This window comes from Perna viridis, chromosome 2 (genome assembly GCF_037379345.1).
Source record: "Perna viridis isolate PV_CMFRI_1.1 ecotype Kerala chromosome 2, ASM3737934v1, whole genome shotgun sequence".
In the NCBI taxonomy this organism is placed as follows: Eukaryota; Metazoa; Mollusca; class Bivalvia; order Mytilida; family Mytilidae; genus Perna; species Perna viridis.
Window position 1 is genome coordinate 14581091 of NC_142446.1, and position 21298 is coordinate 14602388.

General features: G+C 33.0%; 1 protein-coding gene across 3 annotated transcripts in view; it reads right to left on the bottom strand.

The window, feature by feature from the left end:
• Positions 1 to 21298, bottom strand: part of LOC148623757 (serine palmitoyltransferase 2-like) — a 54379-nt gene that overhangs the window by 17882 nt on the left and 15199 nt on the right. For all 3 annotated transcript variants that reach the window (XM_088565839.1, XM_088565840.1, XM_088565841.1), the window contains exons 4-10: positions 16157 to 16311; positions 15647 to 15792; positions 9838 to 9962; positions 8616 to 8709; positions 5488 to 5593; positions 3254 to 3473; positions 2359 to 2485 (exon numbers count right to left, since the gene is read on the bottom strand). In XM_088565839.1, coding sequence (XP_088421965.1) covers positions 2359 to 2485; positions 3254 to 3473; positions 5488 to 5593; positions 8616 to 8709; positions 9838 to 9962; positions 15647 to 15792; positions 16157 to 16311 — 973 coding nt within the window. The remainder of the gene's footprint in view (positions 1 to 2358; positions 2486 to 3253; positions 3474 to 5487; positions 5594 to 8615; positions 8710 to 9837; positions 9963 to 15646; positions 15793 to 16156; positions 16312 to 21298) is intronic.

A 21298-nucleotide genomic window follows, 5' to 3' on the forward strand; every position in this document is an offset into this window, starting at 1 on the left:
GTGGAATTTAACCAGGAATTGACTGTGGATACAATATTCATTTAATGTTACTCTTTCTATATATTTATGTATTGTATTTTATTTATTATATGATATATAATTTGAGATTAATAAACGAATGGTTTATATGTTTATTAAAACTTACTCACATTTATATTAAAATGTATACATATTGTTACTTGTATCAGTGTAATTGATAACCATTTACTTTGACTGATGGATTTACCTATCAGCTGATGAGCTATTTATAGAACTCTTTATTTCTCTTTTATTTATTGGTCTATTCAGGTCACATGTACTTTAAAATTCTCTTTGGGGTTTCCTTTGGAATGTGAGTATTATTCTCTTTGAGTTTGCTGAGCTGGATGGCAGACATTGATTTCCTTGAGATTTTTATAACTTAGTCTATAATTTCTGCCTAGTATTTCAACATAAATCTACTTTGGAAGTTTAGTTGTATTGCTGAGTTTCTGGAACTTGTATTTGAGGTTTGTTTCTATATTTCTAGCACTTTATCCCACTAAAATAACTTTGTCTTAACTGAGCAGTAGTATGAGGTTGAATGTTTAGTTTGAATTTGAGATTGAATTTGCAGTATGAAAATGAACTGAGTGAATGAGTAAAATCTATTTAAACCATTTAAAGAGACAAAATGATATAAAGGATTATAAATATTTAAAATAGTTAATAATTGAGCTATTAAACCAAAAGTTTCAAAAGAGACAAATCTTGAATGAATGTGATTTCTTATAAATAAATAGGATATAAATAATTGATTAAATGGTTAAATTTTAATATGTTAAATAATATTTTTATTTAATGATGTACTCTAAGTGTTTGGTGTTTGTAATGAATGTTATTATTGTTCCATGAACACATCAGTTATGAAACATATATTTGCTTCAGGTTTTGTATGATGTGTCATACTGTATTATACCAGACAGTTAACCTGACTTTTTCATCTATTTGAGAGGTAAGCAGTAAGTTGTGTTTTTATTATAATTTTTTGTGTTAACATACCATTTGTGGCAATGTTTGGCAAACTTATGTTTTGCTGTTATTTTAAATCTTACATGTTGCATACAATTAATAGAGTATAAGAGATCTGTACAGAATACTATTATGTCAGAAGTTACAAAACTATATTGATATGAGATTTATGTCAATCATGAATAATTATAATTCATACATGTAGATGCAAGATATATTGAGTCTTAGAGACAAATACATGAAAACATAATCTATATTTTATTCTAACAATATTGTACAGGTTGACTGAATATGTTCTTTATTTAAAAAATAGAGTTATCTTTCTTTTCTCTGTACTTAAAGTATTTTATTGTATTACAGGGTCAATTAATTTATTTGTAACAGATTCCAATCTGCCTTATCAATAAAAGAACCCTAATCATCCATGTGTATTTTGTGGATCCCAATATTGGTTTCATATTCACAACATACTACAGGCTGCAACTAGTAAATGAATGAAAATACTGACTAATCACAATAAAAGCAGTGCTCGCCTTTAGCCACTAGCCATAGCCCAGGGCTAGTGAAATGATGTGTACTTTTCTTGTTTCGGGCCAGTTGAATCCTATACAGTACTCTTTTATTAAGTTGTCGAAAATTTTGAAGGAAAGGACTGTAAAAGAATGAACACATTAACTATACATTACACAGTCATTACTGAACATGAGATATAATGAAGTTATCTTATTCATTGTTACTCTACTGGGAAGGAATGTCTGTTTATACATAAACTGCTATAATGTTTTAGGTTGCAGTAGTGGCTATTGATTTTGGATCAGCAAGTTCCTACTTGATGACCATTGAAACAATTTCGACAAAGTATCTTGTTATATAAGCCATATAAATCAACCATTAGCGTCACTGTCAGGGTAATGTTATCAAAGGAAATGCAATTTGTAAGAACACAACTTCACCCTGAATTCATGATATATTCCTTCATGCACATCTACAAAATTCCTGACCTTCCTATAAATATACTTCAAAATTCCTTGAGGTTTAGGAGATGTTGTAGTAAAAGAAATATGGACAGACTGACGGACGAACAGATAGGGTGATTCCTATATACCCCCCAAACTTTGAGGGAGATTTTAAAAGGCTTATACAAAGTACGACTATTTGCACTGAAGCTGTTTATCATTTTTCAAATGCTCCAATAGAGGTTAGCTGAGAAAAAAGTAGGACAGATGTGTACATGTAGCTACAGCCCTTTAAATTTAATGCCTTGATGCCTTAAGGTGAAGGCATAAATATGAACAAAAACCTTATGTTAATCTTTCCTTGTCCTAATAAACTAAATTAATATGATGAAAGACAAATTCACATCTTTACCTTCTTCAGTTCCATCCTTGCCCATAATAATTCTCATAGATGATATAACTTGTTGAGCTACTGCTGGAGACATGGTACAAGAATATACAGATGCATGGGAATGCAATCGAAGGTGGTTGATCAGTTTCTGAAATATTAAAGCATAAAATTATCTTGCTGCATGCACGTCTTCATATGATTCAAAAGGAAAACTAGCAATACAGAAATACAAATGAGAGTGTTGACAAAGCAATGCTTCATGGGAACACAAAATGTAAAACATATAAAAGATAAACAAACTAATAATACAGTGCACAGAAAGTAACATACAGCAAGAACATCCCAAGAAACTTGGGTGATCTCAGTTGAAGGGTGAGTAACTCCTGCTTCTTGCTAGACACCCGTCATGTGGTTTGTTGAAGGTCAGTTCCAAGTAAAAGATGGATGTTGATGGTAAAATTGAAAATAAATACTTCATAATAGTCAGGTCATAGTTTTGACTCTAGAACTTTTAAATAACGATGTAATGAAAACTTTATATTAAAAAGTAAAGCAATTAAGCCTTGCATACACTCTACAGTAACTAATCTCCTTTATGTGCATTTCATGCCAGACTTTCATATTGGGTATAGTAAGATCTACTGAAAGATTCAGTCAGAAGGGGTATCACTTACAAGCTTTAAACATCTTAAACCCTTAAAAAACTAATTAATTAAATTTATGCCTGAGCTGTGAACAAATCAAAACTTGGATAAGATTCTGTTGTAGGCATTAATGCATAAGATGCCACACATTCCTATAGAATTCAAATCAAGTTTAACCTTAGTCCCAGCCATTCAACAACTATACCAGTTTAAACAAGTTTTTCCTTGATCCCAGCCATTCAACAATTTATACCAGTTTAAACAAGTTTTACCTTGTTCCCAGCTATATATCCACCAGCAGCACCAAAACTTTTGGTAAAAGTCCCCATCATAACATCTACATCATTAGGATCAAGTCCATAATAGTCAACAACCCCTCTACCACTATCTCCAATAGCACCTATACTGTGGGCCTCATCTAAATATAGATAGGCCTTATATTTCTTCTTTAATTGCAGTACTTCTGGAAGACGTACTATTGATCCCTCCATACTGTAAGTAAAAACAGAATTAGTAAAGTACTGTTTCAGTCAACCCAAACCCTTTTTCATTACAGTTTTCTTCTATTCAACTTGTTATAACAGAAGCCTTATATAAGTATGCTGTATCATGGGATTCAATGCATTAACTTCTTGTTTGACAACCTTTTTTATACTTTGACCATATGGTAATTTGGGTGGGGGTATGTATTTTTTTCTAGTTTTGTATTGTCTATGTCATATAGTAAATTGTTCTTAATTCAAGGCACTGAAAATATCCAAGTACAGATTATCCTTTTTCTGTAAATTGGCCTTTTTAAGTTAAGATGACTAATTTTTATTTAATGTGTAATCCAATCAAAATGCAGTCATCACGGTACAAAAGGTAGTCCCTGTTTTTGTTTACAATAGTAAAAAGATCGATATTTAACTATTAGAGATTGTTATTCAATAAACAAATTTTATTTTTTGAATGTAAAGAAAGATTTTTAAAGCATTCAAGTGATAAACATTAAAACAAAACAAAATATTTTTTTCGGAATGAACTATTTACATTGTTTTGTACATACATGTAAATGTACATGTATCATCTGCTGTTTAATACTGCAGAAGGTTGAAATAACCAGAAAAACTGAAATCAGTTGAATTAGAGAAGAAATTCTTATAGGCACTTACATGTGTTGTTTGGAAAAATTTTATGATAGAAGTTTTCTGGTCTTTTCGCAAATGGAGCACAAAGGACCAGCAAAAGAAAATTTCTATTCCTTGACTTGTAAAAGATTACACCACCTTTCCAAACAACATATGTAAGAACATATCAATCTTGCATACTTCTTCAACAACAAAAAATGGTATCTTTATCCAAGTACAAACATTTTCCATCTTGTATACTCCTTCAACAACAATGATATTTTTCTTCAAGTACAAATGTGTCCATCTTGTAAATACTCCTTCAACAACAATGGTATCTTTCTCCAAGTATGAATGCATCCATTTTGTATACTCCTTCAACATCAATGGTATCTTTTTCCAAGTACAAATGCATCCATTTTGTATATACCTTCAACAACAATGGAATCTTTCTCCAAGTACAAATGCATCCATTTTGTATACTCCTTCAACAACAATGGTATCTTTCTCCAAGTGCAAATGCATCTATTTTGTATACACCTTCAACAAAAATGGCATCTTTCTCCAAGTACAAATGCATCCATTTTGTATACACCTTCAACAACAATGGTATCTTTCTCCAAGTACAAATGTGTCCATCTTTTAAATACTCCTTCAACAACAATGGTATCTTCCTCCAAGTACAAATGCATCCATTTTGTATACACCTTCAACAACAATAGTATCTTTCTCCAAGTACAAATGTGTCCATCTTGTATACTCCATCAACAACAATGGAATCTTTCTCCAAGTACAAATGCATCTATTTTGTATACACCTTCAACAACAATGGAATCTTTCTCCAAGTACAAATGCATCCATTTTGTATACACCTTCAACAACAATGGTATCTTTCTCCAAGTACAAATGTGTCCATCTTTTAAATACTCCTTCAACAACAATGGTATCTTCCTCCAAGTACAAATGCATCCATTTTGTATACACCTTCAACAACAATGGTATCTTTCTCCAAGTACAAATGTGTCCATCTTGTATACTCCATCAAAAACAATGGTGTCTTCCTCCAAGTACAAATGCATCTATTTTGTATACACCTTCAACAACAATGGTATCTTTCTCCAAGTACAAATGTATCCATCTTGTATACTCCTTAACAACAATGGTATCTTTCTTCAAGTACAAATGTATCCATCATGATCTTGTTTACTCCTTGAACAACAATAGGATATTTTCTCATCTACAAGCAGATCTTTAACAATGAGGTCTTTCATGAATTATAAGTGTCTGTATCTTCCTGCTGAAAAAAATAGAATCTTTTTTTCCCAAAATGACTACTGTATACCTATAATCCCCTTGAACAACAAGCATTTTTTTTTACAAAAACACATATTTTCTACCTATATACTCCTTCAACAACAATAAGAATTTTCCTCCAAGGACGATTTCTTCTTGGTTGCCCTTCAACAACAGCTGTTTTCAATTTTTTCTCTAAATCCACCACATCTATGAAAATATTTAAATTCAATAATGAAATTGGCAATTAACAACAATGTGTAACTTTAGTTGGTCATTTTTTGTTTTTGCAATAAGAACAAAAATCTGCTTCGGTCAGTGTGATAAATATGTTTTGCAGTGCACAGACAGATACAACCATGAGAGGTCGTATCCTGAACAATTGACAAGTACATTTTGTACTGACATACAATTCAAACAGCTCTAAATTTGAATCGTGATTGAAGTTTCTTCAAACTTGGTCAAATGGTAAAGGATACACTTTGTATGCCCTCATTAACAAAATGGGGTTTTGACACGTTTTGAAACAAACTTAGTCTCAAGGTAGAAAAGGATGCATTGGCACTCCTCATTTTAGCAATTTACACTTAAAAACAGGTTAAAATAAGACTTGAATTTGTTTATGTCCATGAGACACAAATGATACTGCCATTTTCCCCTATCAAGGGCAATAACTCTAATAAGAAGGCATATGACAAATTTTATGCCTGAAGACTATTGTAGTCCTACAAATATTTTATTGATATATATAAGAATTTGGCTAAACCTAACGGTTTTGGAAATATATGCGAAAAACTACTGTCTGACCCCTATGTTCTATTTTCAGTAACAATTGCCATGTTTTTTGACGGATCAAAAAACCCCATTTCAATTCTATGCAAGATACCCCAAGGAACACTTATACCGAGTTTTGTTCCAATTTGTCAAGTAGTGTCAGAGGAGAAGATTTCTGAAATAAATAAATAAATAAAAAAAAAAATATAGCAAAAAACGTTGAAAAAGGGCAATAACTCCAACATGGCTTAATAGATTACAATGAAAATTTGACCGCAGATAGATCTCATCATCCTGAACACTTTTACCCCGTCAAAATTTGGCTATACCTAACCGTTTTGGAGATATATGTGATTGATTGATTGTTGGGGTTTAACATCCGAGCAACGATATTTCAGCTATATTCAGATGATGAACATGAAATGGATGATAAAATGAACATGAAATGATGATGAAATGAAAAAAAGGGATGGGACACAAGGATAATAGGGTTGACAAATTTTGATTGCCACTAGAAAAGGGACGGATGGGTAAGTCTGGGCAATTTAGCCTCCTGTGGCGGAGCGCAAAGGTTCCTACTCCTATTGAATACCACAGCAGGGTTCTTTAACGTGCAAGGAAGTGACATCTTTCCCAACATGGTGCACCACTATGGTTTGCGGTCAGGTTTTCCGTATTATAGCCTGACAACCCCAGCATGTAACATGCCATGGGTACCCCATTCCACCACCTGGGGCACACATCCCAGTTGCTCTGTGGGCAGAGCGCCTAGTCCCCAGCTAGGTTTCTGAGCACTATTTAGTCGCCTTTTAGGAGAAGCTTAGCGCTGCTGCTGGCCTATTCTTTTAACACCCGGATCTGCACGGGGCGAGATATATGCAAAAAACTACTATCTGACCCCTTTGTTCTATTTTAAGTAATGGTGGCCATGTTATTTGACTGATCAAAAATCCCCAATTCAGTTCTATGGAGAATACCCGAAGGAACATTCCTACCAAGTTTGGTTCTAATCAGTCCAGTAGTGTCAGAAGAGAAGATTTTTGAAAAATTGTTGAAGACAACAACAGATGTCAAGTGATGGCTATAGCTAACATGGTCTTTGGCCAGGTGAGCTAAAAACTACTGTTTGACCCCTTTGTTCTATTTTTAGTAATGGCAGCCATGTTTTTTTTTCAACAGATAAAAAAATCAATACAGCAGTTCTATGCAGAATACCCCAGGGAACATTTAGACTAAGTTTGGTACTTATTGTTCTTGTAGTTTCAAATGAGAAATTTTTAGGAAAATTGCTAACAATGACGTTGATAAGACCCCAAGTGATGGAAATTGCTCGCATGGCCTATGGCCTGGTGAGCTAAAAAGTTCATTTCTTGAGGTGTGGCATCTTTGACCTTCTATAACTAAAAAACTGTAAGAGGTATCTGAGATCTGATTAAAAAAACGAAGGTACAGATTTTCATAAGGTATCCAATTAAAATAAATTTCAAAATGGAACCAAAAGTGAATAATAGTCAAGTTATTGTCTGGACAACAAGATAATGCATGTTTCTGCACCCCTTTTGGCCCCTAATTTCTTAAGTTTAAGTCTTTACCCCTAAAATCAATTAATTGTGGTATAGAATATTGTGGAACATAGGCATTCCTAAGCTTTTACTGGAGTTACATTGTTGAATTCTATGAAAAACTTGTTTTAGGCCCCTTCTTGGCCCTTAAATTCCATAGTAACCATCCCTTTGTGGTTTGTAACTTTATAAAGATCAAACCACTAACACACAAGTTTTGCAGGAAAACTAGGTGTCTACAGAAAATGATGCAATTTTTTTGCAGTCATGTAAAAAATAGCAGTGAAAAATTATGATTAATTTATGAACTAGAAGTCATTTAATAATGATGGTTATTAATCGGATTCGGACAAAACATAGTATATTTCCATGATTTGTGTCAGGGAAATTTTTTTTAGACTTGGGGCAGGCTTGAAAAATTGGGTCAGATGAGACTGTGAATATAGAGAATATTTCTTACGGCCTAATCTAAATAAATGGATGTAGAGATGGTAGGAATGATTGATACGCCTCACAACTTAAAGTCACTGGGCATAAAAAATATTGATTTTGTTTTGGTCTTATGACAAAGGTTGATGGAAAAGTGGGCATTATAAGTCAAATTTTACAAGTTGAAAGATGCCACACTGCCTTGCCCGTGTTTTAATTTCATCATGAATTTTCACAAGAATCCAGTTTTTCTTTAAATGGATGGAGCAGTCCTTCACACAAGTACTATTCTATTGCTGTAAGGAGTTTTTGATACAAGTACTCAACAAGTACATGCATGTATGTCACTAATTTGTACTACAGATAATGACCAAAAAACCAAAACTACACTGTCAATCTACTGAACTGTTCAGAGTCAGTGGAGAAACAATAGAGGGTCAAACTTAAACATGTAAAAAAAAACTTACTATTATGCTTAAACGTTCTAATAGATGCTCCAGATAATCTAGCACCAAGCACTAAAGAAGCATGGTTCAGTTCATCACTTAGTATAAGGCAACCCTAAAATAAAATCCTTTGTTTAGATATATGAACACACAAATTTTGCAGACTTAGTAGTTTATTAGTTTGACCCCAAGTTAATGAGTTTAAATCATTTAGAAAATGTAATATGTATATGCACACAGTTTCTTTTAAAATAAAAACCTCTAAAATGAAATGCTTCAAAATAACCAAGCATGAACTCAGTTCATCACACATTGATAACTGTCATTACCCATCAAAATTCTTTTAAATATTTTCTTTCATATAAAAGTTAATTTTGCTGATTTGTCAATTCAAAAAATGTAGTCAAGTATGAAGCATTAATGAAAGTCATCAACTGGAAAGTGCTAATGAATAGAATGGAAAAACACAACACTCAAATTTAATTAAACTCACATTTTTTTAAGCTAGAGGATATAAAGAGCCTCATTGTTCACCTGGAAAAATTATTAATTTAGTGGCCAGAATATTAGATAAACCAGAGATATACGGACATTGCATGGATTGACATACTAGGTATACCCCCACTCATACAGGAAGTTGATGTCAGACAGCAACCAAAATCACTTACAACATATACCCATCTAAATAAAACCTTACACCAAATTTGAAATTAATTTATTAATTGGGAGCCGAGATAACTGTAAAGAAAGTCAGACAGAATGATGGGTAGATTGACAAGGTGTTTCCAATTAACCACAGATTTTATGGTTTCAAAGACACAAGCTCATCCTAACACCACTGGAGATTTGAAAGCCTTATCATGAAGAAAATTTCTTTTCTGTCTATTATTGGCTCCAAGATTTTACCTTATAACTCCAAAACCTCGTTTTTTTGCTTTCAAAAGGCAACAAATCAAGAAAACAAAAGGTTGTCCTATGACTTTTATCCAATGTAGACTTCTGTATGCCTTCAATTCTTGAGATAAAGCATACAGAAGTCGTTGGGTAAAAGTCATAGGACAACTTCTTTTTAGATTTATTGCCTTAAAAATATGAAGACATTGAGAGGTTTTAAAAAAATTATCAAAAACAAAGTTTGACAACAGGTGCTAAGGGACACTCACATAAACCTTTGGTTCAAACCAGCTGAAAGGGGGTTTGTTACATCATACAAAAATGTCACCACTACATTAAAATAACTCACTTTCCCAACTAGACTTGGCATGTTCATAGAATTGGTAGCAAACCCCATAGGTAAAGTAATAGCTGCTTCCACTCCTAAATATTCTGCTACTAAACAGTCTAAAGTCTGATGAATATCTAAGTAACCTAAAATAAACAAAATAAGTCTCATGAATATCTCAAGTTGTCTGCTACTAAACAGTCCGGTCAATATCTCAGAAGCCTGCCACTAGACAGTGTGATAAATATCTCAGTAACCTGCTACTAAACAGTCTAAAGAATATCTCAGTAACCTGCTACTGAACAGTCTGATGATGAATATCTCAGTAACCTGCTACTGAACAGTCTGATGATGAACATCTCAGTAACCTGCTACTGAACAGTCTGATGATGAATATCTCAGTAACCTGCTACTGAACAGTCTGATGATGAACATCTCAGTAACCTGCTACTGAACAGTCTGATGATGAATATCTCAGTAACCTGCTACTGAACAGTCTGATGATGAATATCTCAGTAACCTGCTACTGAACAGTCTGATGATGAATATCTCAGTAACCTGTTAATAAACATTCTTAATGCTGGTTAATATCTAAGTGACCTGACAGAAACAAGATAAGCTTGATGAATATCTCAGAAATATGCCACAAAGTAGCCTGTTGACTATCTGAATAACATGCTACTAAATATTCTGATGAATATCACAGCAACCTGCTACTTAACAGTCCTATGAATATCACAGCACCCTGCTCCTATACAGTCTAATGAATATTTCAGTAATTCTGATGAATATCTCATTAACCTGCTATTAAACAGTGTGATAAATATCTCAGTAACCTGCTACAAGACAATGTGATAAATATGTCAGAAACCTGCTACTAAAAAGTCTGGTGAATATCTCAGAAGCCTGCTACTAAACAGTCCGGTGAATATCTCAGAAGCCTGCTACTAAACAGTGAGATAAATATCTCAGAAGCCTGCTACTAAGCAGTGAAATAAATATCTCAGAAACCTGCTACTAAACAGTCCGGTGAAGATCTCAGAAGCCTGCTACTAAACAGTGAGATAAATATCTCAGAAGCCTGCTACTAAGCAGTGAAATAAATATCTCAGAAACCTGCTACTAAACAGTTCAGTAAATATCTCAGAAGCCTGCTACTAAACAGTTCAGTAAATATCTCAGAAGCCTTCTACTAAAAAGTGTGATGAATATCTCAGAAGCCTGCTACTAAAAAGTGTCATAAATATCTCAGAAGCATGCTACTAAACCGTCCGGTGAAGATCTCAGAAACCTGCTACTAAACAGTTCAGTAAATATCTCAGAAGCCTGCTACTAAAAAGTGTGATGAATATCTCAGAAGCCTGCTACTAAAAAGTGTCATAAATATCTCAGAAGCATGCTACTAAACCGTCCTGTGAATATCTCAGAAGCATGCTACTAAACCGTCCTGTGAATATCTCAGAAGCCTGCTACTAAACAGTTCTGTGAATATCTCAGAAGCCTGCTACTAAACAGTCTGACGAATATCTGATTTACCTAAGACCAATCTAATTAGAAATTTAATTAGAACTACTAAGCATTCCATTCATTCAGTGCATGTAGGATCTTCAATACTACACACTACTTTTTGTTTATTAAGATGACTTTTCAGATCAGCCAATCATGATTTCAACTTTCATGATTATAAAAATATAATTTAAAGAGAAAAACTTGAGGTTTCTTAAAAGGTCACCTGAACAGGAAGTAAAATTGGGAGTTGTTAAGACAAATCTTACATTCATTGACTGAATGGAACAATTAGTTAATTTGATTTAATAAGATGAGCTACAACAAGAAATGATATTCTCTCTATAGTCTAATGAATATCTAAATAACATGGAGTTACATTATAAATGTGTAATAAAATCTACCTTCAATTAACTTGGGAATTTCCCAATACAGTCTTAGGCCTGACTCTGGATTATAGTGTAACTTTTAAAAATTCAACTAATTTCCATTTTTTTTTCCAAAAGCTGTTTGATGTAAATATACTAGTTTTAACTTCTAGTTCTGTTTTTCTCTGCATGTTAATATGAAATTAATGATTTGGTCATACAATTTAATTTAAAACCCCATCAAAGTTTTCCACCACTGTATCTACACACTTTTTTCCTGGATTTTAACCCACTTTGGGTTCTTTATAGACTGTGGTATACTTATATACTACACTCAAAACAGCTGAACATATTTCAAAATGTAATCCCTCGATAACTGAATTCCTGCTACTTTTTTTTTTACTATTTTTATGTCATTGTTGGCTTTCTGTGGCCGTTGTCTTTCTTCCCTGGGGTCATCTCAGGTAGTTTCACTTCCAATTCTTAATCAATAGAACCTGAACCTGAGTACTGTTGAATATGAAAGTGTTGATATTTCATATACTGTTTTTTATTTCAGTTCCCTTTTTATATTGGCTGTTTGTTCCAGCAAAGATCGTTTCTTATCTTTAATATCTGCAATACCTCCTCTCACTATACAAACTCCAAAGTACAGTTATTGGGGTTTTATAGAAATCTGTACTGGTTTAGCTTCATTTCTACAGAGATGATGAATGAGCATTCAAATTTTTGTATAACTAGAAGAGTGCTAGTGCAATAAATCCCTCATACCTAATTTCTTGTCACTTAAAAAAGAAATGGCATCATCACATTTAATGAACATTATTATCTTAATCATGTCACATGTGATAATTACCAGAGGCAGTTGATAATGTTTCCATATCAGCCCACTTAAGCTAAATTCTGAAAAAGTAACAAATTATCAGAAATACATTTGCATAAAATTTTTATACAGTGTTATACATTGACTATTAAAAAATAGCAAATTATCTATTAAAAGTAAGAGATTAGGCCTAAAATAACTAATGAACTAAAAAAAAACTTAATAATCATCTGTCATCAAATTCTTTGTTTCATCTTTTCAGTTGGTGGAGCCCTGCATAGTTTGGGCAAGTATGGACACACCAGTCAAGCCTGAAAAAGCTGTAAATTTTAATTGCAATTGAACATTTGACAAAGGATAAGATTATGACCAAAACTAAAATGGCTCTTTATTCAAAAAGTCAAAGTCACAACCCCAACTATCAAACCAAGCCTTCAGTATCTTGTGATAAAATTTCAAAAAGATCCATTCACTTTTATGTTCCAAGTTATTGTCCAGACTTCAAAAGAATGGTTGTTTCTGGTCCATTTTCAGCACATAACTATCAATTAGAGTCATTTACAACCCCCATATTCATTCCAAGGCTTACTTTGGTGTTATAGCTTTTTGTGATACAATTTTAAAGAGATCCATTCACTTTTACTCAAGTTATTGTCCTATTATTAAAAAAATGGGTTCTCCACCCCTTATGGCCCTCAATTCCTTCATGGATATGCTAATCATTCCTAGCCTACTATTGAACCTTGTGATACATATCAATACACATATACTTAATTTACATATAAAAATTATTCAATTCATAAATGTTTACGTTGACTGTTTTTCTGAAAAGTGTTATAACTCTAAAAATCAATAAAAACCTTCCTTTTGTGGTTTGGAACCCTATGGAATGATTTTATAGAGATCCATACTGTTTACAGTAATTATCCAGACATCAAGAAAATGCTTGTTTAAGACCCTAATTTCTAAACAGTTCAGGTAATTAGCCCCAAATCAATCCAAGCTTTCCATTTGGCAACTTGTGATATGATTTCAAAAAGATCCATATGCTTGTACTAAAGTTGTATAAATAAGTTTCATGAAATGCTTGTTTTTAGTCAAATTTAGACCCCTAATTCCAAAATGATAGGAGTCATAGCCCCATATAGCAATGCAATATACCAACCTTCTGTTTTTGTGACTTGGAATTTTGTTGTATAAATTATTGAATGAAAACTAAGTGTCTAGGGAGAACAACGAAGATGACAATAGCGCTATACAATTATATGACCACAAAGTTTTTGCTGTCATATAGAAATGTTAAACACTGCCATTGATTTTTTAAAATCTAAATTGGAATTATGAATCCAATTTTTTTTCCCTATCTACCTACTTACAGTGAACATTATGAGTCTGGAAAGGACAAACAAACAATATTTAAATTAAGACCTAGACATAAGCTATTATATACCTGCACCTTATTTAGCAAAAAAAGCCTGATCAACTTGTAAGTGCATACATGCCAAAAAAGTATTCTTTCAAGAAAATTAACACCTATGTCAGTTAATAAACACTGAAAGGAGAAAGTTCGGTAAGGACCCCTTTTTGCCTAATAATTTAGGCATTTTAGAAAATTTGATTAAAGCTGATTTCTAGGTAGTAGTAGTAGTGTAGTAAAATGATCGCAAACACTAAATATAAGATGTTTTTGAGAAGCTTTAAGACATTATTCCAGAAATAACAGTATGCATTTATGTAACTTGTACAAAAACGTTTAACTTAAACATTTCTGCAATTTTTAAGATGGTTTTTGTGTGGAATGGAAGCGCCCACACATCAGCTGACTCAAGATATTTTTACATGAGTTGTAACTGGTAATTCTACACAAAATATATGAAGCAAGAGAATCAACATGCATGTGGCCACTGTTAAAAGTGTAAAACTGCACAAAATTTGGTGTTTTCCAGCCTTCTTAACAGATTTTCCCAATCTTAGCCAAGTTTGAAGGGCATATATGACTGTATATGTTCAAAGAGTAATCAAGGGAACCAAGGTTATAGCGGTAATCAAAAAAATGTAATCCAGGGACAAAGACCCGACATGGAAAACAGACATACGCAACAAAGAACATACAACAACTAAAATCATACATACAAAGTAACAAAAGCAAATGAGCAACTCGGACTCCACTAAAAACTGGGAGCATGGACCAGGTGCACCAGTAGGGTAAACGTCCTCTGCTTTTCTAGAATCACCATAAACCAATCAAATCAACTATAAAACACATTAAAGAGCTTGAAAAACAACATAAAATTTTCTTCATATAGATTTTGTTTTTAAGGCCAATTTTTACCCTTACCGAACCAAATTCTTTCCCTTACATGTATTTTGTAATAAAATCTCTCTGCAATGAATGGCAAAAAAGATTTTATTGCATAGCATCATTTTATTAACCACATAAAGCTTCCAAATGTCACAGTCAGTGTGCAATACAATTTCATATTGCAATAGTGCAAATGTAGATACAAATTTATGATGTCATTGGAAACAAAAAAAAGCATTTCAAACAATGTTGCTTTTATAAAAGTGTGAACTTATTAACCCTTTTATCATTTAGAAAATATTTTAGACATCAATATGTGCTTGTTTTGATAAGACGCATTCTTTCAACAAATATATTTCTTTTTAACTTAGTTCTAAAATCAATCAAAACTTGATAACTGAACTAGTGCACCAGTTTCACTAGTCATAAGTTTCTAAAAATAGAATACTATCCAAGTCATTTCAGAATGCCTCGTTTTGGTTAATATCTGCGGTGAAAATGTAAAGATTTATTGCACAGTTGTTTCTTGGGATTTTTCAATTGAAATCAATAGTAAAATATTGAGTACTTTATAAATGACAATATTATCCCTCATAGTTTTGCACTTTCAAGCTTGTCACATGTGCAGTAAACATGAACTACTATATTACCACATGATCAAAATTTTTAAGACAGCACTTTCAAGAAACATCAAAACATTAATATCAATTATTTACCATGAGTAAATACAGTATGAAATTAATACAATAATAGAATCAATACTGAACGGCCAAAATATATCTGAATACATGTAGTTCACATAAATGATTGAGTTAATTATTGTATTGTTACCAAGTTCCTGTCTACTGGCATTTGTACCGACTCCATATTTTTCTGTAGTTTTATGTACAGCATTGGCACAAGGTCCTTCACAATCAGAGAATCCAAGATAGTTGTAAGACCCCAGGTTGATCACATTATGACTCTTCCCAGTTATCCTATTGAGAGAGGATAATTTGAAAAAAAAAATAAAAATAATTATATTTAGTTTAAAGAGTTTGACGAATACACTTTCTATCTACTTGTATTCATTCTAGAGTTTGAGCCACAAATTATCAAAAAGTCGTCAAAAGGGAAGGTTATGTCAGGGATTAAACTGACTTACATTTGGATTTCTCCTTTGCCTCTTTTCAAATAAAATGAATACCACTAAAACATCTTTCAGATATTTAAGACCACATGATTCTAATGGGTCAATATGAAATATATGTCAGTCAACCTCTGACACTATTCCTAACTTTAAGACATAAAATGGGTAGCTTCTTGACAACTTAAGTACAGGTCAAATTAGCGTTAACTTACTGACAGCTCCACCAATGGTCATTAGTTGTTCTCTCTAGAATTTCCATTGTAGCCCCGGCAACTCCTCTGACTGGTATGTTCACACAGTCTCTTATTCTACGGTAAATATGTCTTGTGTAAAAACTTTCCCAACTTTGATACAGTGGTACAAAACCCTTAAAAAAAGAGTTTATATGATCTATGATACTACCTTAACTATCCATCAGGAAGTTGATGTGTTAGAAATCTGGTTGTTGAAAGTATTTGCCAGTAATTGCAGAGGTACAGGTGGCAGAAGTTTTGTATTTGAACCATCATGACACAATATAAACAAGGTTGTCAATAGAAAATTCACAATTTATTAGATGCCCTGGATTACATTCTTTTGATTACCGCTATAACCTTGGTTCCCATGATTACTCTTGCAAGGAGTCGTCTGACAACTTTTTTCCCTGGAGACTTTTGTAGGCATTAAAATAACAAACATTTCACCAATTTAAAGAATTTGGCCTAACCTAACGGTTTTGGAGATATAATATGCAAAAATCTTCTATCTGACCCCATGTATGTTCTATTTTTAGTAATGGCAGCCATGTTTTTCCATAAATCCCTTCATCAGTTCTATGCAGGACACCCTAAGAAACATTCATACAAAGTTTGGTTCTAATTGGTCATGTAGTGTCAGAAAAGAAAGTTTTAAAAAATTATAAATGAAGATGATGACGACAGACGCCAAGCGATGGCAATAGCTCACATGGCCTTTGGCCAGCAGTGTGGGAAACCATATTTTTTCCCATCTTGCCATTCTGGCTAGTGGAAAATTGATCTTGCTAGCCAAATAGAAATTCAACTAGCCAAATTTTTTTTGTTTTTTTTTTGTCTGTACTATCATCTGTTTTCTCTTAGATTTGACTATCTTCTGCCTTTCTTTTTCTTTCTTCGACTATCTTTTCATTTGTTTCTAAATTTTTTCAAAAACTTTTCCAGTTTCAAATATTCCCTCCCATTGAAGTTTTTCAAGTACTTAAAGTACTCCATTTTTGAACTCATATTTTAAAAATAAAATTATATTACAACAGATTCATCATTATGAAACAAGAAAATGTTTATCATTTGCTTCTTGTTCATTTTTATTTTGACAATAAACAACTAATTTGCAAGGTAACATTTCATAAATTACCCAGATAATTTTGTTTGACTACTAATACTAGACCGTCGTGTAGGTTTTGGCACAGAGAAGATTTTTGACAGAAATAACATTAAAAAATACCTTGAAAAAGGGCAAAAACATGGATTGTAATGAAAGTTTGACCTCAGATAGATCACATCATGGTGAACAATTTTACCATGTCAGAATTTGGCTAAACGGTTTAAATGCGAAAAACTACTGTCTGACACCTATTTTCTAGTTTCAGTAACAGCAGTCATGTTTTTGATGGATTAAAAATCCCCACATCAGTTCTATTCAGGATACCTCATGGAAAATTAATACCAAGTTTGGTTCTAAATGGTCAAGTAGTGTCAGAGGAGAAGTTCTGAAAAATTGTAAATGACGACGACGACGGACGACAGACAATGACGACAACCATGATGTACACTTAATGATGGTAATGAAAGCCATGTGAGCTAAAAATTGGAAAGTGAACAAGAGGCTCCTAGGAGCCTGAATCACTCACCTGGTTAAAGCAATAACTCCAACATGGTTTAATGGATTAAAACAAATATTTGACCACAGATAGATCTTATCATGCCGAACACTTTTACCCCGTGTCAGAATTTGGGTAAAACCTAACGGTTTTGGAGATATATGTGAAAAAAACTACTGTCTGATCCCTGTTATATTTTTAGTAATGGTGGCCATGTTTTCGACCGATCAAATATCCCCATATCAGTTCTATGCAGGATACCTCAAGGACCATTCATATCAAGTTTGTTTCCAATTGGTCCAGTAGTGTCAAGGGAGAAGATTTTTGAAAGAAATAATATTCAAAATAGCAAAAAAAATCAAAAAAGGGCAGTAACTATAACATGGCTCAATGGATTAAAATGAAAATTTGACCTCAGATAGATCTTATCATGCTGAACACTTTCACCCTGTCACAACTTTGCTTAACCTAACGGTTTTGGAGATATATGCTAATAAAGAGCTGTGCTTTAAGCTTTTGATACACCCTTTGCCCTTTAACTTGTCCTTATGCTTTTAATGAAGTTATATGATCAACTAGAAATACTGTGAGCACTGTCAAATACCCTCCCCAAAAACAGTAAGTAAAAAATGCACAAAAAATTGGGCACTATCATAACAAATGGTCTGTTTTCAAGAATTTTTCAATGAAGAAATTTCCTTGGCCATTTCGGCCTTTTTTTTTAAAGAGTAAAACTTCATAACATGGAAATGTAAAATTTGACATTTATACAAATCGGAAGGGAGTTTACTTCAATAGATATGAATAATTCACCAAAGTTTTATAAAAGTTGGTGAAAGTGTTTTTGAGTTATTGTCCGAAAACTTGAAAATCACCCTTTTAAAGTATAAAAAATCATTACACGGAAATGAAAAATCTGAAATTTATAAAAATCCAACAAGCGCTTACAGCAATAGACATGAACAATTCAGCAAAGTTTCACAAAAGTTGGTGAAGAGTTTTTGAGTTATTGTCAGAAGTGTTGACAACTGACGAACGGACGGAAAAAAGTATACCATAATATGTCCCAGTCCCATCTTGGACGTGCGCATAAAAACTACTGCCTGACCCTGTTCAATTTTAAGTAACAGCGGCCATGTTTTTAGACAGATCAAAAATCCCCACACCAGTTCTATGCAGGATACCCCGAGGATCATTCATACCAAGTTTGGTTCAAATTGATAAAAAAAAACGTCAAAAAGGGCAATAACTCCAACATGGCTTAGGTCTCACTTACCACTTCCCAGTCAAATGGCCACCCCCCTATGCAGTACCAAAAAAACAATGAACCTAGACCTATGCATTTTAAGTGCATTATTTGTGTGTATTCTGATTAAAAGTAGTCAAAATAAAGCTGAGAATGTGTACTTTAAAACCATGTATGTAATTTACTACAAAGGTGTATGAATATTGTTTACATGTGTGAGTAATTTGCCTCTAGGCTCTATGCAGTCAGTTAGCAGAAATGGTAAAAATGTGGATTTTCAGTATTATTTATTCAAGTAAATTTTGTGAAGAATTTCTACAATCATCGTAGCATTGGCATAATGATTTTGAAAGCCTTATTTTCCCAGCTTCGCAATGGTATGCAACTTTAAGATGTCATTTGTCCTTGGAATTCACAGTGAAACTTTGAAAATTACTTTTTAACATGTAAAGTAATGGAAATGTTAGAAGTGGTTAGTGAGACCTTAAAGAATTAGAAACAATTAAAGCACTTAAAGATCTCATCATGCTGAACACTTTTATCCACTGTCAGAATTTGGCTAAACCTAACGGTTTTGGAGATTTATACGAAAATCTTCTAACTGACCCCTATGTTCTATTAGTAACAGTGGCTATGTTTTTTGACAGATCAAATATCCCCATATCAGTTCTATGCAGAATGCCCAACGGAACATTTATAACAAGTTTGGTTCTTATTGGTCCGGTAGTTTCAGAAGAGAAGAGTTTAGAAAAATTGTTAACAACGACGGAAGCCAAGTGATGGCAATAGCTCACATGGCCCATGGCGGGGTGAGCTTAAAAAAAAAGATACCATCAATGATGTCTTAATTGGAAGATGGTAGACCTGCAATTTTTCGTTAAAATATGAATTTGTTCTGTTGTACTGTTTTGAGCTAGATTTTGAAAATTTACAGATTTTAAAATAAAGGAATTATCTGTGAACAACACCTTCCATTTACTGAAAGATTCTGAATTGATTCTTCTCATTAATCAGACAATAAAACATTTTTTGTATCTGTTCCATCTGAACTATCAACTTTTCTATTTAATAAGCAAAGTGTCATTCTCCAAATATTTCAAATGCAATTTTCCATTAGGTCAATTTTGTGAATATTTCCAGCACTTACAAGTATAATTTAAATTCAAGGAAACAGTAAAAAAGAACTAGAACATCTGTGTCTTGAGATTTTATAACGAAATAAGATTCAGAATTATGGTATACTATACAGTTATACATATTATTGCAAATAAAAATAGTACATATCTTCTTACTCCTAATTTGATATACAGAAAGTCCCTATTCATCAGGAGGTACAAAAAATGTGTTATAGCAGAGAAATGGATAAACAGGGAATTATAAGAATAACATAAATTTTCTTCTTAGACCACTAGCATAGCACCTTAAAGAATCAACCTTTGTAGTCAGACATTTCAAATTAATTGGAGCTCTGCATAAGACTTGAAACACTATTTATAAATTACTCATTTTGTGGATATAAATAAAAGGCTAGAAACCACTAATTCCACTTCCCATAGGCTTCTATGCAAATTTCACAATATTCAATGGCTTCTCTGGACTTTACCTTAACTTTAACCTGCAGAGGACTATATATCAGCATGATTTTACATATGTCAGCTCACAATCCTCAGAATGGCATGTGGGGTTAGCAGACTTGCAGTGCAGTACTGGTCACCGGAAGTGAAGTGTCTATAAATAGCATGGGAAATCCCTGTGTTTTCACAAGATAGGGGTATATTTAGAAATCATTATGGAGATTAGGCTTCACATCACAAGAAGCAAAATGCACCTATAAAATGTACAGAAATGTTTTTCCTTTCAGAAACTGTTTAAATTTTTTAAATAAGATGAGAACTTTTTTCACAGCACTATGAGGAACAGGGGTAATTTCTGCGTAGGTATATTTTTGCGTACGTTCCAAATGCTCATTGGTTGAATTGGTGGTCTGTAACCTAAAATGTTGTGGGGTCAAAGCCAAAGCCAAAATGTTTTATTGGATCTTTACCATAAATGCAATTTGCAAACTTGCACTGAGTCTTCTTATACATATACATAAGAAACAAACATTCCCATTTGTTAAGCATATGTACACCATACAAATGTTTTTATAATTTCTCCTTTAGCTAAATTTACTGATTCAATCCTTTCTTTATTTCAATGACCAAGACTTTTTACAATCCCCATTAAAATCATCTCCTAAATCTACAGTCTGAGTACTAGATGTCAAAAGTG